General features: G+C 39.7%; 1 protein-coding gene across 1 annotated transcript in view; it reads right to left on the reverse strand.

Moving 5' to 3' along the window:
- The window catches only part of LOC134527436 (modular serine protease-like), a 79,232-nt gene that overhangs the window by 51,835 nt on the left and 8,283 nt on the right, over positions 1–19,114 (reverse strand). Inside the window, exons 4-5 of the mRNA XM_063360116.1 lie at positions 3,862–4,026; positions 415–531 (exon numbers count right to left, since the gene is read on the reverse strand). Of these exons, the coding sequence (XP_063216186.1) occupies positions 415–531; positions 3,862–4,026 (282 nt within the window). The remainder of the gene's footprint in view (positions 1–414; positions 532–3,861; positions 4,027–19,114) is intronic.

The following is a 19,114-nucleotide window of genomic DNA, read 5'->3' on the forward strand; positions in this document are numbered from 1 at the left end:
GGCACGTTTCTAACATTTCAGATGCAAACCGATTTTGCCCATTTATGATCTCGACCGAAATTTTTCATCTCTATAATTTTACATTTCAGTCTAGTAGTGTATATATATATATATATATATATATATATATATATATATATATATATATATATATATATATATATTGCAAAATGACGGTAATTAAAGTTTGTTTTTCCGTTTATAAATCAATACACCAAAATCTAGGTGAATATTTTCCAGCAGTCACCCTACAGCAAAAACTGCAGTATACAGGCTCTCTAGGGCAACAAAGTAAATCGCAACAAGTGAGTCAGTCCACCGTGACAGTGGTTCAGACAGTCCACCCAGTGCTGATGCGGTCCGCGTCCACCAGGAGCGCATAACTCAACAGGAGAGAGCGAAATCAGGACTCACCTGAAGGCGCGGCACTCCGCCTCCGTCTCGTCAGAGCCATCGCTGCAGTCGGTGGCGCCGTTGCACAGCGAGAAGACGTCCACGCACTGGCCGGAAGCGCAGCGGAACTCTGCGTCACTGCAACAACAAGACCCACTTGGCGACCAGCCCGCAGCTGACTGCCTTCAGAGTCGTGTTGGTGTTTACTTTCAAACCTCACTGATTCCCGTCTTGCTGTCATGGCTGGGTAAACAAAAAATTATTTTTACCATACTTTTAGTAAATATTTAGACAGTTAAACAAAAATAAGAATTGATTCGATAGTATGCCAGGTAGGAAAGATTTATTTATTTTCTCTTTCCAACCCTATATAATGTTTAGTATTATAAAAAATTGTTTCATATAAAATATTTTGATAAAATAATGTAATTACAAGCATATGGAACGGATTGATAGTGGCCTACTGAGTTAGTAATGAACTTTTGTTATTTAAGACCTGTTTAATCCACCCCTTGCAATCATGGTAGGGCATATAAAAATTATTTCAGACAAAATTAATAGATAATAATTCCAGGTTTTATAATAAATTAGAACGAATTTGATAGTCTACCTGGTACGGATTTTATGAATTTTTTTTAGATTCATAAATTTGTTAGTTTCAATCCTCTGCAGTAATGGCTCATCATATCAAAAATTGTTTCAGACAAAAGTTTCAGATAATAATTTGCAAACAATATGAACGGATTCGATTGGGTCCTTACTAAGGGAGTTATATATCTTTTTGACTTCCAACCCTTGTTTTTCCACCTCTTTCAGGTATGGTCGTATGGAAAATTATTTCAGCAGAAAGGTGTTAAATTTATACGGTTTTCAAACAATTTGAACGGATTTGATAGTTTGCATGTTAATGAAGTTATGGTTTTTTTTTATCTTTCAACCCCGGTTATGTTCCATCCCTTGCAGCAATGGTTGGTCATATAAAATATAATTTTGAACGAAAATTTTAGATAATATTTTTAGGTTTTACTAAAAATTAATGCATTTAATAGTGTAGGCCTATATGAAGCTGATTTTATGATTTATTATTTAATTTTCACCCCTTTATTTTAAAACTCCTTGCAGCAATAGTTTGTATTACCAAAAACTGTTTTAGGCAAAAGTTTCTGATAAACATTATACCTACGATTTACAAACAATTTGAACAGATATGATAGTGTACCTACCAAGGGAGTAAAGAAGTTTTTTTTAAATTCTACCCCTTATTTTTTCAACTCTTTGCAGCAATGGTTCGTTAAATCAAAAATTGTTCCAGATAAAAGTTTGAGATAAAAAAAATAAGCTTTAAAAACTATCTGAACGAATTCAATGTTGTGTCTACGAAGGGAGTTATGATTTTCTTTGTCCTCCAACCCATTTTTTTTTTACCCGCTGCATTATTGGTTGGTCGTATGAAAATTATTTTGAAGAAAGTTATATATGGTATAATAATTATGGTTTTACAATACAACAGGACGGATTTAGCAGTGTACGTGTTATGTATTATTATTATTTTTTAATTCTACCCCTTTATTTTTCAACCCTGCAACAATGGTTCGTATAATCAAAATTAATTTCAGATAAACGTTTGAGATAAAAATAATACGATTAATACAAAATTTGCACGAATTCGACTTTGTGCCTATGAAGGGAGTTATGATTTCTTATTTTCTAACCCTTGTTTTTTCAATCCCTTGTAGTTATGGTTTGATCGTTTCAAAAAATTATTCATACAAAAGAATTTGGCATTACTCCTACGAGTTATAATACGTTCAAACGGATGTGATATTTTTCATATTGTGGGAGTTACAGTAATTGTTTCTGTTTTTCAAAACATTCCCCATTTCTATCCTTTTTTTCTGATATTGCCCATTAACGAACTGGACCGAAATTTTCCACAATTAGATATTTGTATCAGTTTAAGAAGTGATTTGTGAAAAATTGCGACTGTTATCCACAAAATTGTATATATATATACATATATATAAATATGAATATATGAAATATAAATATATGAAATATCTAAACTTTTGATTTCGGATCTATGAACCATGAAACGAAAAACCATATAAAAATATTCCAAAAGTCGCACGATGGTAACTGCTACAATAGTTAGCATTTCTTCAAAATTTCTTCAAAATCTTCCTTAAAATAAAAAATTAAAATGTACTTCCTATTCCATGGAAGTTAGGGGTACTGGGTTCGATCCCTGTGAGGTTAATTTTTAGTAATTACTAGCCGATGCAATATATATTTCATGGCGAAAGTGGCGGGGTCAGTATGGTGCTTGTCGCCATGGGATGATACGAGAAAAGTATTAAATTGCCCATGGAATGGTCAAACTTAGTAGCTCCAAGGTCCATGCCGTACGAAGTACAATTTTAAAAGTTTTTAAAATATATTTTCAAGAAATTTTTAAATATTTTTTAATTTTTAATTTTTAATTTTTAAAGTAAAAATGTATTCTCAGTCAACTATTAATCCCTAGGTATCTTATTTCAGTCACATTTTAAGGGGTCAAGTTCATTCAATATGGAGGCCTGACATCACATTCCAAGATGTCGGTCGCTCATTGTCCTGCAATACTGCACCACAACCTTGTACACTGCGCTCTGAGGAACATTTCCAAACTACTAATAGGTATGATATAACAATCAGTGTCGAGTAAGTTAACATTAAATAAATTAAAGTAAATCTTGTTTTTAATATTTAAGTAATAGGCCTACAGTGATTTCTACGTTAGAAGGAAAAACAAGAAATTAATGTGTTGCCTTCCACGTGAGAAGACGTTCGGGAACTACTTAAATCTATGCCATGCCAGACACTTACTAAATGCATTTTGCATGAATAATAGTGATGCAATTAATTCACTGGCCTCGTGTTATCATGACCTCGTGGTGATATATAATTAACAATAAGCCCAGTTCATATTATGGGCTCTCCTTTTCATTGCAGCAGACCATATTATAATTATTATAGAGCTAGTATGAATATAACAATTATGTTCAAACAGTTTTCTATTATTTAGCTATGTATAGGGTACTCTGTTTGTGAGTAGTCTACGACTATAAATCTTAAACAATCAGTTGGGAGAAAGTACTTTTTTGGAAAGTACCATAGAGAGATTGCAGTGAGAGTATGTAGGTAAGTATGAATACCTGTTCTACGTATGTGCTGATGCTAGTACGATACAATATTTATTTTTTGGAATGTTTCTCGAGAAAAGTTAGGCCCAAAACTACGGCTACGTAAGCATGAATGCAATGCGTAAAGAACAGCGAGAGGAGGACGAATGTTACGAATCATGATATGGGCTGTCATAATTATTTTCAAATATTCTGATTTGAAAGCACGCAGTTGAACCGGAGCCTAGCTGATGGAGGTGTGCCAGGCGCAGAGTACAGGAGTACAGTCAGAAGGTGCAGGACTCGCCTGCAGACAGTGCCGTTGCTGGGCGGCCTCAGAGGACTGGGCAAGGGCGTCTTGCAGCCGGCGACTCGCTCGTCCGACAAGTCCACGCAGTCGAACTCGCCGTCGCACCTCTTCTCCCCGTCCACACAGCCCCCGTAGTCGCAGCGGAACGAGTACGGCGGGCATCTGTCGACATTCACACGCTCTCACAGATACCACTTGTTACGTGCATTCATCCGAAATCATAAAAAAATTGCCTGAATGTAATGCCAGAAGAAATATTTCATGCACAAAAATATCAGTAATCTAGGAAAAATATATTTTATACGCAACAGGCACGAGGAAAGAATATATATATATATTTTTTTTCATTATATGGATGATAGGCTGATAGGCTATACTTAATAGGCCTATATAGAATGTTTCATAATGAGACTTGTCGCACCACGCACAAGCTTGCTGCTTACTTTTGTGAAAGATAATTTTCCTAAACAACTTTGTGTGTTTGTGTTAAAATGTAAAAAATAAAAATTAACTGAATATATCTTAAACAATTACTTCATACATTTTTTAATTTTTTTAATTTTTTAGACAGTTTAACCTATACCCACAGTTAACTATTTAATATATATTTAATTTAAATAAAGCAAACTATTAAAACAATATTTTTTTAATAATGAAAAAATACTGGCTCACGTTATTCTATTATATGCTGTACATGTTCATACTTCAATGTAAGTGCTACAAAGAAGCATGTGGTGCGTTATAGCTCAACTAATTCTGGAGTTTCGATGACTTCACAATAACAGAATAATATTTAAAAATAAAACAAAAGATAATTTTTTTATATATTTGAAAAATGCCTTGAAATGAATTTACTCATAAAATGACTTTGCAATTGTAACGGTTATGCTTGAACCCGCAAGTGTTTCAGTTCTCTGCGCCTGATTACTACTGTGATACCGCCCGCAGCACCCGTGGCGGTGCCTGTTCAATCGCGGGGGCTGTGCTTCGGCCGACTTCGGAGGTCATCTGACGACGTGGCGCGAAGTCCGCCATGCTTTTCTACCAGCAGCTAGTGACTACTGGAGAGTTCTCGGCAGTTTCGGGCGTTGGGCAGTCAGGTATAAATACCCCCCTTCGACCAGAAGGAGGGCAGAGGCATGGCGGGGGACAACCGAGAAGGCAGCGTATAACACCGAAGCTCCGCCGTCAACTGAGGAGCCAGGAATCTTGTGAAGAAAGAATGAAGGACGACAGGGGAAGTAGGGGTTGAAGGGAAAAGGAGTGTAATGCAGTGGGGTATTCCGTCTCCCTTCGTGCGTTACTAACCGTGTGAAGTATGTTTGCAGGTACAGTGCGACGAGTAATGGAGCCGAATATAAAGCGTAAGAAATGTAATAAAGTGATTCACAGCAAACAGTGAAATAATTAGTAAATTAATATCAGTGTGTGATCAAGACGCTCGTAAAAAATGCCTTTCGATTCCTATTCACAAAAAAAAAAAACAGAACGTGCGACAAATTATACAGATGTAAGCAAAGCAACAGTGATGTGTATTCGGAGGGATAAAATTGCTATGCCAAATGAACCGCATACAACACCACTGTTGTCCCCAATAAATGAAAACTGATTCCCATATTAAAGAAAAAATAAGGAATAAGGTTCGCAGTGGAGCCCTCCGTCGCTCAAGAGATTACCACGAAGTATGGGCTTCGTCTGGAAACGGTGCGAAGACTTTCCACCATTATGATGTAACGACCGTCACATTGGATTCCGCCATCTTGTATTCTATTGTCAGGTCAGCCATAGTTTTTGATGTGAAAACATCTAATAAATTGATGAACGCTGGCTGCACGCACGAAAAAGTGCCATTTAACGCACATTGTCCCACTACGATGTGTCAAGTTACGCTCATTGTACGCTTGCACCGCATCTATCTCTCTTACACTTTATTGGAACAACCATCGATTTGACTTTTCAATCATGTTTTCGTCGTTTGAATTATTAATCATATGTAATTTAACGATCGTCCACCGATTTTCAGCACAATCGGTACGGTTATTTAAAAGTAATGTTGAATTTTCAAGTACGTTTTTGTATGAACAATGGTGTTTTACAGTTACACATAATAATTCAAATTACACCCGGAATCTTTTAAACAATGTTTTAAAAATTATTGTAACACATTATAAATAAGTTTGGTTTATTTGGGATGTGTATTTGTTATAAAATCGTATTATAAAAACGAAATAATATTATTCCCCTACGGTGCTGTAATCTACGGTGGCGGACGCGAACCGAACGAATCGCGCCATCTATCCGCTTCCGCGACAACCAGGCACTCGTTAATACATATTTTCTTTTGTTTATCGCAAGGGGCACTATTATTAATGAATTATAAATAAAATTACGTGCCCCGGGCCACAATTGCATATCATTTTGAGCACTGGAAGACATAAAAACGTAAAATATTCTCGACGAATTTTTATCTCGGCCCCAGCGCACCACGAGCGTCTGGGTTGGAGATTAAAGCCGAAATTCTTTCTTAAACTTACTAATACTTATTTTATTAACTGCAAGGGCATTTTTATTCAATTCTACGTTTAATTTCACGACGAACAAATTTCGTCGTTAAATGTGTAATCGCGAAAAAGCGTCAAACATTCTCGACGATCTTGAAGTTAAATAGCAAACATGTATAAAAGTTATAGTAAAATAATCTCTTCGTTAAAGTAATAAACATATTTTTATTAATGAGTGCAAATAAAAGTTAATTTATCAATTAATTTGTAGATTTCATTTCACTCCTTCTTTGTATTAATACAAAATAGTAATAATTCAATAAAAAATGATTCAATTTATTCATAAAAGTATGCAATCATTTCATTAATGTTTTGTTATGACGTCACGTTAAACTATCGTCAGTAAACTGACTTTACAGACAACTAGTTATTTATTTTGGACTATGTTTTCCCGATAATACTCGGCAACGACTTTTGCATTTTTGAGGCTCTTTTCATCTCCTGGCATTAGCCATTCAATTATTGAAGCTTTCTTCTCTTAGCAATGGCTATTGCATTGTTTTTTTTTGTCTCCTGCTGTAGCAAAGCTTGCGTGCATCAGCTAGTTTAAAATATATACAACCTCACGTCGCCACCGCCTGCCGTCCTCACCTACGTCACACTGCCCCTGGCCGCCTGCACTTACGCCTACGGACTTTGTCGTCAAATTTGGTAAGACCAGTGACCCTCAAATATTAAACAAAAAATTTCAACGAGCCGTTTCGGAAGCTGGGCGTCTCGGCGAGTTCTACAAAGAGGAGCGAGTTGACTCGCTCAACGGATGTATATAGGTACTCGCTCAGCGAGTATAAGGTTTTTTTTTTTTACTTAATTGGTGAGCTGGGCGTGATGGCAATGGCGAGGAAAGTGATGTAGCAAGTGGTGACATGTGCTTGGTTTGCACTGAATGACAGTCGTCGACGAAACACATGACTGATTAGAAACATCTCCGTCCTCTTCCAGTACTTACGACATCTATCCCACACGACAAACAACGAGCTTTCATGCGATGTGTAACAGGTCTAGTTTATGTGCATGAGTCCGCTGGTCCGGGAGTGCTCGTGTTGGACCACGACGAGAAACAAGTGTTCGACATCTTTGGGACGTGTTCGGGCTGACAGAGTGAAGACGTTTGGGTTCGGCCCGTCATCAGCACAAGTCAAAAGAGCGAGTTAGATTACTCGCTGGACGATAATAGCAGAAGGCGAGTAACGAAATTTATAAGAATCGTACTCACCATGGTGGACTTCGATAAAATTTGTTCTTGTATTTATTCATATTTCGGTCAGTATAATGGTAACAATTAAAGGTCATAATAATAGTTAATAATTATTAGCATATATTTTACGCTTGGTTAAAAATATTTGGTTATTATTTGCAGCTGTTCTCTGTACAATTTTTACAATTTATTACAGCTGGAACTACTTGTTATATATTTGGGGGTGGGGGCGCTTTATAGATTTAATGCGAGTTCTGAGTGCTTGTTGTAAAAAGCCGGTCAATTAAATGTTATTATTATTGTAACATCGAGATATTTTGTGATGGCTCAGTTGTTTTAATATCCAGGTCTTAACCTTCTTAACTAAACGTTTGTGATACCTAATATTGTTTTAATATCCAGGCCTTAACCTTCTTAACTAAACGTTTGTGATACCTAATATATTAGTCTGAATTTCTGAATTCAACCGTAAAGATTTGTGTGTTCACATAAGAAGCCTGCGAAAATTTTCAAAGCTTGATTTAAAGTATAACCACCAGTATTAAATGTTATGAAATGATTCTTTTAAGGAAATTGTGTTTAATAATTTTGTCAATAACTTGTTGGCATGCCGTAAGTAGTATATAATAGTATTTCCTAGATCAGGCCTCAGGCGGTGGAGCCGAGAGCCGGCTCCGCCATATTGGATTGTGACGTCACGGCGGCCATCTTGGATGGTTGTGACCTTGACCTTGAATTTGATCCTCAAAAATCGCCAAAATCCGCCAAAATTGGGCAAAATTTGCCCAAAATTCCTCAAAAATCGCCAAAATTTCCATTTCTGTGGAAAAAAGTTCCGCCAAAAAATCTCAAAAAATTCCACAAATTAAAAATTTCTCATTTCGAGGGAAAAATTTCCCGTTTCGAGGGAAAAATTCCCATTTTTAGTCCTTAAAAATCCCAGCGGCTGAAAATTCCTAAAACTGGCTTAAGCATCCTTAACTCAAGCCTCAGTTAAGCCATTTCTAGGAATAAGGATACCATGACCGCCATCTTGGATTATGTCGTCACCGTTGCAATTTTCGTTACGGTCGCCATCTTTAACTTTTTTATTATCCGATTTTAATAAAAAAAATTAAAATTTATTAAAAAAATTCAAATAATAAAAATTTAATAAAAATATTTAAAAAGTATACTTTTTCGACACGGAGCTCGGAGTCCTCGGTTCGAACCCGACGAATGCAAAAAAATAAAAATGACGACCGATCCTTCCCTCGTGGTGGGTGCTGGCAGACTGACTCCCACCACTTTTTATCATCATCTAGTATGACGTCATGGTCGCCATCTTGTCTTCGATGCTGGAAGCCATCATCATTGTATCGTCGGCTAGAGTGCGCCGATGACATGTTAGTTTAATTCGTATCCGCTAGAGTGCAGTAATAATTTATTACTGTGACACCCGCCATCTTGTCATTAGGCCGCCATCTTGAAAATCCGTAATTATTTAGCTAGAAATTCGGGAAAAGTTCCAAAATTCATTAAATAAATCACTCATTAATTTACATATTGATTCGATCGATTCCCGTCCTCGGTTAGATACCCGATCGTTGCAATAATGTTTAATCTTATGTAAAAAAATAATTTAAATAAACCATGTTCAACATTCGTATAGAGACTCTAAATCCTCTACGACCACCATCCTATCAGACATCAAGACCACCATATTGGAAATGTGTAATTTTAATGCTAGAGATCCGGGAAATAGTTCAGAAATCATTAAATAAATTTGTAATCCATATAATGATGGATTGGATCGACTAAGGTCCTTGGTTCGATCCCTGGCCGATACAAAACAACTTTAATTTAAAAAATACTAAAAAAGTGTTAGGTTTGAGAAAATAAAAACACCACAAGTTCTTTTACAAACATAATATTTATTACATAAATTCAATACACTACTACAAGTACAAAAAAATACACAGACAAATTACTAAAGTTTTGTGGATTTCTCGACATCTGCATCTGCCACCCACGAATTAAAGCAAGGTGGAAAGCCCCACCACTTGACGTAGGACCGTCCATTTCTTCGTTTTATAATCTTCTCCACCAAGTACGTATCGGGATACAACGTAGGCTGAATCTCTTCGGCATAGAAGCCTCCATGGATAGGTTTGTGGTCCAAATCTTCGAGGTAGTAGGTCCTAGGCTCTGATTCACGAACATGTGTCACACGGAAAAGTTCGGGACTCCAGTTTGCAGTGAAACCTTTCTCGAAGATACCTTTCTGCTTGGAGATTCGCACAATGTCACCGACGTTAGCTTTACGCTTTCGTGGATCTTTCTTCTTCGTGTTGGAAAACACTGTTTAAAGCAGGCGATTGTCCGTTACGTCCTTTGGCTTCATTTTCGTGGTAGAATGCACCGTGGAATTATACTCGCTTATTAGTTTCGGCAAGATGTCAAGCCACTTGTAATTTCCGTTAGCCGTGAACTGTCGCCACATCTTGGAACGCAAAGTTCTGTTAAACCTTTCGACAACGGAGGCCTTGACGTTACTAAATGTAGAGTAGTGTTTGATGCCATACTTCTTCATCAAAGCCTTGAAGGTTGCATTGTAGAATTCTTTCCCGAGGTCCGTTTGCAGGTGCGACGGTACACGTCCATCACGCAAAATATTGTTCATGGCCTTGGCTACGTCAGTTGCAGTCTTTGATTTGACAGGTCTCGCCCAAGCGAACTCGCTATAAACATCGATGACTGTCAACATGTACTTGAAACCTTTATTCAATCGGGAATACGGTATCATCTCAACAAGGTCCGCCTGGAATAAATCATCAATTCCACGAACTATGACTTTGCGACAAAGGTATTTTCGTCTAGCAGGAGCATGAAGTTCGCGAGCGATTCCGGTTCGACTCATTGTATGTAGCCGGCTTCCTTCAGTTCTTCAAGTATGGAGACTATTTCGTTGATGTGCGAATAGTTTCCTACACTAAGCGAAGCATGTAGAATTCTAAGGCGATCAACTAATTCATTAGGGTCGTCCCAATATACATAGTCAAATGTCTGACCACTTTCTAGCCTTTTAAAACCTTCTCCGTGTATTGTTAGTTCACTGAAGAGATTAGCGAGAATGTCCATTTTTTCATGATCTACATCTTTATATACACCACTATCTGGATCGTTATCGCGAAAATGTGCATTGGTTAGCTCTAGCAGTTTTTTGTACTCTTGTAAGTCGTTGTGAGAATATCCTTTAGGTTCCCTGCGAAACAGCAATTCGTACAGACCCGGAGTCCCGCGCGTTTTGAACTCTGCTACGCGCACGATGTTTCCTGGTAGAAAGTCTATTTATTTAGCACCGAGGAACCACTTATTATGTTTTCTGTACACTCCGTAGGTCGTGTCATTATTCCGGCTCGTAAACGATGTCAGGTATGGTCGGACCATTGCATTAACTTGATGTCCCTTTTTCGGTATTTTTTTCTTGTGCATGGACTCTGTACTTGTTAAGTCCACTTCTTCTCGATCTGGTTCATACTTTCTCTTCTTTACAGTCGGCATTTCATCTTCAACTTCTGTCTTCACAATGAAGGCTGGTTCTTCCTTGTTTTTAAGTTCGTCGAGGCGACTAGTGATTGGTTTAAATATCTCCTCATTTTCCATCTCACGTGCAAGTCTGGTTCGTCTAGCAAGTAAATATTTTTCACGACCAGACTGTATAGCTTGATGAAGGTCACTGGCCAGGTCCGACATTGTACTGGCTGAAAACTTATTGCAAGACCTCCTTATATACTTTTTTATTCGTTCGCAGAAACTTCTTTCTTGTGTTTGGCCAAATCTGAATTTGTTGACGATTGAGATAGTGATGCTTTTAGACTACTTTGAAAAGTCCTCAGATCGTCACGTCTTTGTGCATTCGATACTTCGATCATGTCGCGAATGCGAGAATCCGAAGCTTCCACGCGCTGGTCTATGGCTACGATGTACTCAAGAAATTCCTTTTTCACCCCGTCTACTTTTTGAGCCAGTAGCGAAATGTATTTGCGGATAACGTCGTCATGAGACTTGAGAGCAGTACCTAAGTCTCGACTGCTACGGCCGAATTTAGAAATGCTATGATTCATGTTTGACGATAAACTGATCGAAACCTCGTCTGTACCTGCCCTTATATAGAGGCCAGTCTTTGACTATAACTAGGAATCCGTGTTCTTCTTTCCAACACAAGGAGCACATGTCTTTGAATTCCTGGAATGTCATGTCGGTGTTTACGTGATCATCATAAGCGTGGCGTTAATTAAGTTCGTCCATGCGAAACAAAACTATGACATTTGCGTTGTCTCGTAGGAGATGTTTTGGAATACGACTGTACGTCTGACACAGGTAAACACAGTCTACCTTGGCGTGTCTGCCCATGGAAAAGTACTCTTGTATTATGCCTTGTTTCTCGCACATTACATCGTCGAAAACAAACACGTAATTGGCTTTTGCTTCGCTTGGGGGTACAACATTGGTATTATCGCTAAACGGAAAATACTCCAGACCATCCACCGAGCGTAGAACAGTAGCTAGGCGCCGGTACTTTGGCTGTTGCAACGACTTGGAATACAAGTAGACGTTCTCGAACCGAAGACCATTTGGCTCCTCCAGTAAACTCAGTAAAACACACGTCTTGCCACAGTTTGACGGACCCGCCATTATGCATCGTACAGCAGAAGGCAACAGTAAGCCATGTCGTGATTCACGCGCACTAAATACATCGTCTTGCGTAATGCGCACGGGCAAACACACGTCTTGCTTGACGACCTGCATTGTACTAAAGTAATTGTATAAAAGAAGCGTATTTATACTTTCTGGTCAGTTGTGCGTAATGACTCGAAGAGGTAAGAACAAAAAACACATCGGCGCAGGACTCGTAAACTCGCTGATAAGCAATCTTCCATTCGAGCTACACATTCCCGGCTACAGATTTTTCGGCCCCAGGACTAAACTAGCGAAAAGGTTAGCTCGCGGTGACGTGGGCATTAATTCTCTGGACGAACAGTGCAAGCAGCACGATATCGCATATTCATTAAGCAAGGATCTGGAATCCAGGCACCGTGCCGACGAGATATTGGCACAGGAAGCCGAAGATATAAGTAAATCGTCGAACGCGGGACTTGGAGAGAAAATCGCAGCGTGGGGCGTTTCCAAAATCATGAAGGCAAAGACGAAATTAGGACTGGGCGCTCGTCGAGCCGGCTCCATCAAGTCAAAGACTAACTCGCGCAAGACCAAACGCAAGACTGGTGCAGGCGTGCAAAAAGCCAAGCAAAAATTAGAGACTCTCGACAAGAAGATTATAGGAGGATTTCTTCCTTTGCTTTTGCCTGGATTGGGTGTTCTCGGCGGCCTCATCGGTGTAACGAGCGGTATAGTGCGGGCAGTCAACACTTCGAAGAATGAACGCAAGCAGTTAAAAGAAGCACAGCGACATAATGCCAGCATGGAAGCCATTGCCATCGGTAAAAAAAACGGCGCAGGACTGTACTTACGGCCGCACAAATCAGGCCGAGGCATGAAAAAGAAACGAATGAAAAAATCCTAAGTTCCCTACCGAAACGACCGCTCACAAATATAGATTTAATAAAGTACGCACGCAAACTTCAAATACCAAATTTCCGCGGCGTGTTTATGCGAGACACTTTGCCCAGCAAGCCAAAAACGCACGAACGTGCCATCATTAATTTAGACACGTCGGCGGGTCGCGGCACGCACTGGGTGGCCTATGTAAAGACTGGAAACATGGCCGAGTACTACGATAGTTTTGGAAATTTACGGCCTCCGCCCGAACTGCGACAGTACCTGGGTCGGACCACTACGTTGTTTTACAATTACGAAACGGAACAGAGGCCTAATCAAACAAACTGCGGACACTTGTGTCTTCGCTTTTTAACAAACAAAAATTAGCTGACCAATAAAAATTGCTACTTAAAGGTTGTGCAGTGACGATAATTTATTAGTCATGTCGATAACACTTACCTTGACAGGTCATGCATCTGAGCTGCGGGCGGTTCATTTCCCGCCTCTGGATTTAGACGGAGAATGGTGTATCGGACTCGTAGATTTTCAAACGTATAATGCCATACCGAACATCGACGAGGAAAACTGCAAGATCTGCTTCCTGAAAAGCGATGGGACCGCTCATGAAATACGGTTACCTGTTGGCTCTTACGAAATAGATGACATTGCAAATTACATAAGAGATATGTTACCACAGGATGTAGACTTTCAACTGCGTGGAAATCCAAACACTCAAAAAAGCATTCTAACATGCAGTGAAAATGTCGACTTTACGAAACCTGGAACCATAGGTACGATGCTCGGATTCGAATCAAAGGTGTATGGTACAGGAAGAACGTAAGAATCTACGCGCGCAGTAAACATTTTGCCTGTGAATGTCATAAGAATAAACTGTAATTTGGCAAGTGGAACGTATCTCAACGGAAGACTAAGCAACATGATTCACGAGTTTTCGCCGATGGTCCCGCCAGGATATAAACTGGTAGAAGTACCGCAAAGTATCATTTACGTTCCAGTCGTCGTGAAGTGCGCACACGAAGTCGTCGTCCGAATCGTTGACCAGCGAGGACGATTGGTGAATTTTCAAGACGAGGAAATTACATTACGTCTGCACTTGAAGCGATGGGCATAAAGTTCGTAACACCGAACAGTTATAAAAGAAATCGTATTGTCGTGAATAAGAACAGTTCTCTACCAGACATCGGTGCATTAACACCTGACAACATAAAGTATCTTCTCAGTATTGGACAAGTGCCGAATAAATATGGAAGACGAAATCCTCAACGTGGAAGATCCGGTCATTTTTGATGACAGCATTACGAAAATGGAATTGCACGAGTACCAGCCTTTCCTGCTCGGACCGTACGCACTACCATCGGAAGTACGCATTGCTGTACAGCACCAAGATATTTGAACTTTACCTTCGCAGTCATTTCTACGTATAAGAGGCACGCTGACAAAAGCGGATGGTACGCACCCGACAACGACATCAATATCCTGCAATGGTATTCTTCACCTAATTGAGCGCATTACATATGTACTCAATGGCGTCGAGGTAGACCAGACGAGAGATGTAGGCATAACATCTGCTATGAAAAATTACCTTTCGCTCACGCCAAATGAACTGTCTGCTGCAAAGATGGCCGGTTGGGCTCTCGAGGATGAATATAAGCTTCCGGTTTATGCCGAAGGGAAGTTCGAAGTTTGTGTTCCTCTGTCCATGCTTCTCGGATTCGCTGAGGACTGCAAGCATATAATCATTAATTCGAAACAAGAGCTCGTACTGCTTCTAGCCAACACGCACATTAATGCAATTGTCGCCGCTGCAGAAAACCCTCAAGATGTCTCGCTAACACTACAGTCTATCGAGTGGATGCTGCCCCACATCCAAGTGAGCACCGTTGAGCGAGTCAAGATGTTGAAGAACATAGAAAATGGCAAGAACTTCGATGTGCCATTCCGATCCTGGAGCCTGGAAACTTATCCTGGCTTGCCTCATAGTCAGCGTATCAATTGGATAGTAAAGTCCAGCTTCGCTACAGAAAAACCAAGATACATCATCATCGGTCTTCAGACCGGAAGACAGCTCAATGCAGGAGTAAGTCGCTCCGTATTCGATAACTGTCAAATACGTAATGTAATAATATTTTTAAACAGCGAAATTTATCCGTACATTGACATGAACATGGATTTTGAAAGTGGAAGATTTCTTCTAGCATATCAAATGTATGTCAAGTTTCAGCAAGCTTACTACGGGCGGATACAGTCACCGATACTGAGTCCCGACAGTTTCAAGAACAAGGCACCGTTAATGGTGTTTGACGTTTCCAAACAGGATGATCGTATAAATTCAAACATCATCGACTGTAGGATCGAGATAACGACTAGCGGAAATATTCCGCCAAACACCTATGCTTTTTGTCTGATACTTCACGATCGGCTTGCATCGTACAATTGTCGAGACAAACTTGTGAAAATTCTGACATAAATACCGTTTCGTTTTCTATGATAATTTAGTTACGACCGAGCATTGCTAGCGACAAGATTTACTGCAACCTGCAAGGTTTCCAGAGCCAAAACGGATTCGTGCTCAAGGAAATTGGCGTCACTCACGATGGCTGGACTCGAACACGCACTTTCCGACCTCCGTATCCGTGGAAACTACTAGACGAAAAAAGTAAACGGTCGAATGAATGGCTATGTAAATATTATCATGGACTAGAGTGGGACGAAGGAAAAATTCCGTACCACCAAGTGAAAAACACTATTGAAGATTTACTACTGCAAAACGAAATAATCTACGTCGCCGGACCTGAACAGAAGAAATGGCTACGAGAACTGTGTGACGTCGGAGCAGCTGAAATCGTAGATATACAGACCGACTACGGTTGTCCTTCCCTGCGCAAGCTTAGTGCAATATACGCCGTGCAGCTACATGACAAGTTTGAACGTGTCTGTGCCTGTACAAACTCGCAGCTAATGCAGAAATGGCACACACAGTGTTAGTAGGAGTCTGCATATATAAACGTCGTACCTACGTACGTGTCTTCAGTTGACGTTCGACCTGCAATAAGATGTTTACGTTTCATCCTGCTAACGTGTACGTGTGCGCAAGACCTAGCTTCAGCAGTGTCGAGTACAGCTACTGGGATTCCGGGTATCTACATACATATACAGAAACCTGTGATGGAGGCGCTCAGCATTGGCGGTTTGCGCACTTTCCTGTGTCCTACGAACCGACCCAGCAGCTGGTAGATTGTTGCGTACCTGGAAACTGTGCCGTCTATCACATGAGACCACACACAATCCTTCCTGCTAGCATCGCTGAGGTAGTCGCCTCGTCTTCACGTGCAACACCAAACATGGCCGTGTTGCAACCTGTTGCGACCTGTGATGCTTCTACGCAGACGTCCAAACGGTGTGTGTCTCGTCGTCGAAGTTCAGGCAGTAAATCTGTCCCAACTAGCACTGAGCCTAAGCCCAGGCGTAGACGTGGTCACAGACGTCACCGACCATGTCTTGTCGGAGTTGTCGACGTTGCAGAAGATGACCAGCTGGAAACCTGTGTTCCTGATCCCGTGGCCTGCGAACCAGTTGGAACCGGAGTCGACGAGTCAGTTCGTGCGGCATTAAAGACTTTGCTTGTGAAAATGCTTAATTCCTTAACCTAATGTGTATTTGTGTATGTTTTATAAATAAATGTGTAAAACTTGAACTCGTGTGTTTTTTATTTCTACAATTTTTAGGTACCTAATAAAAAAATAATTTTAAATACAGACGATATTTTGACTCATGTAGCATACCAGTAGACCGTGGGTATATAAGCGAGGTTCGGACGACTGGACCCGCAGTTCACCTCTGACCACGGTGCAGTACGGACGTGCTCTCTCCATTAAGTTTCGTGAGATTTAGTTATGTCGACCGGAATAGAAAGTTTACCGTCAGCAGCGGGGACCTCGATGGCAGCAACGATGATGGAGACGGAGATCCCGATACCATTAGCAGAGGAGACCATGGCAGCGGAGGGCTCAATGGTTGAGGTGTCGACAGCTGTGAAGATCCCGATACCGACTGCAGTGGAGGCAACGATACGTGCTGTTCCACCATCAGCTGAAGTTTCACCATCTGCATTCCAGACATCAATTAATGAAGAGCATACATCGCATCAATGCAAATATTGTGGCGCATCAATAACCTGCAGTAGGTCTCTGACAATCTCTCGAGAGACATATAAGTGCGACAAATGCGATAAGGTTTTTTCGCATTGTAACAGTCTGGATAGTCACAAGATTATGTGCATAGGAAACGAATCAAGTGATAGTATGCTTCCATACCATCAGACATCATCATTTATTGCCTTACCTGAGGCGATAGTCAACAAAAGAGCAGTAGTGAATTGCCAAAACTTGAAGGACCAGTTTTGTTTTAAATGGAGTATTTTGGCAAGATTTGTCGAGGGAAGTCATCAAAACCGTGTTGATAAGAGGTATTATGCTTTGGAGAATAAGTACAACTTCGATGGACTGTGCTATCCGACACCATTAAATCAGATAAAAGTTTTTGAGAAAAATAACTCTGAAGTCTCAGTTAATGTGTATGCGCTAAATGAGGATAATAAGGTGTGTCCGATTCGGGTAACCAAACAAGAAAGAAAAAATCATTTCGATTTGTTGCTTGTGACAAATGAAAGCGGTTCTGCACACTACTGCTACATCAAAAACTTCTCCCGACTTGTGAGACCCCAGGTTACAAAACATCAAAAGAAGATTTATATGTGTAAGATGTGCTTTAAGTATTTCGCTAATCGACCTCGAAAATCAGGACTCACAGCTATACAGTGTCTTGAACAGCACAGGATTAAATGCGGAAATAAATCTTAACCAAAAACTTTAGTAATTTGTCTGTGAATTTTTTTGTACTTGTAGTAGGATAGAAATTGTGTAATAAATATTATGTTTGTAAAAGAATTTGTGGTGTTTTTATTTTCTCAAACCTAACACTTTTTTAGTATTTTTTAAATTAAAGTTGTTTTGTATCGGCCAGGGATCGAACCAAGGACCTTAGTCGATCCTATCAATCATTATATGGATTACAAATTTATTTAATGATTTCTGAACTATTTCCCGGATCTCTAGCATTAAAATTACACATTTCCAATATGGTGGTCTTGATGTCTGATAGGATGGTGGTCGTAGAGGATTTAGAGTCTCTTTACGAATGTTAAACATGGTTTATTTAAATTATTTTGTTTACATAAGATTAAACATTATTGCAACGATCGGGTATCGAACCGAGGACGGGAATCGATCGAATCAATATGTAAATTAATGAGTGATTTATTTAATGAATTTTGGAACTTTTCCCGAATTTCTAGCTAAATAATTACGGATTTTCAAGATGGCGGCCAAATGACAAGATGGCGGGTGTCACAGTAATAAATTATTACTGCACTCTAGCGGATACGAATTAAACTAACATGTCATCGGCGCACTCTAGCCGACGATACAATGATGATGGCTTCCAGCATCGAAGACAAGATGGCGACCATGACGTCATACTAGATGATGATAAAAAGTGGTGGGAGTCAGTCTGCCAGCACCCACCACGAGGGAAGGATCGGTCGTCATTTTTATTTTTTTGCATTCGTCGGGTTCGAACCGAGGACTCCGAGCTCCGTGTCGAAAAAGTATACTTTTTAAATATTTTTATTAAATTTTTATTATTTGAATTTTTTTAATAAATTTTAATTTTTTTTATTAAAATCGGATAATAAAAAAGTTAAAGATGGCGACCGTAACGAAAATTGCAACGGTGACGACATAATCCAAGATGGCGGTCATGGTATCCTTATTCCTAGAAATGGCTTAACTGAGGCTTGAGTTAAGGATGCTTAAGCCAGTTTTAGGAATTTTCAGCCGCTGGGATTTTTAAGGACTAAAAACGGGAATTT

Source organism: Bacillus rossius, chromosome 1 (assembly GCF_032445375.1).
Source record: "Bacillus rossius redtenbacheri isolate Brsri chromosome 1, Brsri_v3, whole genome shotgun sequence".
In the NCBI taxonomy this organism is placed as follows: Eukaryota; Metazoa; Arthropoda; class Insecta; order Phasmatodea; family Bacillidae; genus Bacillus; species Bacillus rossius.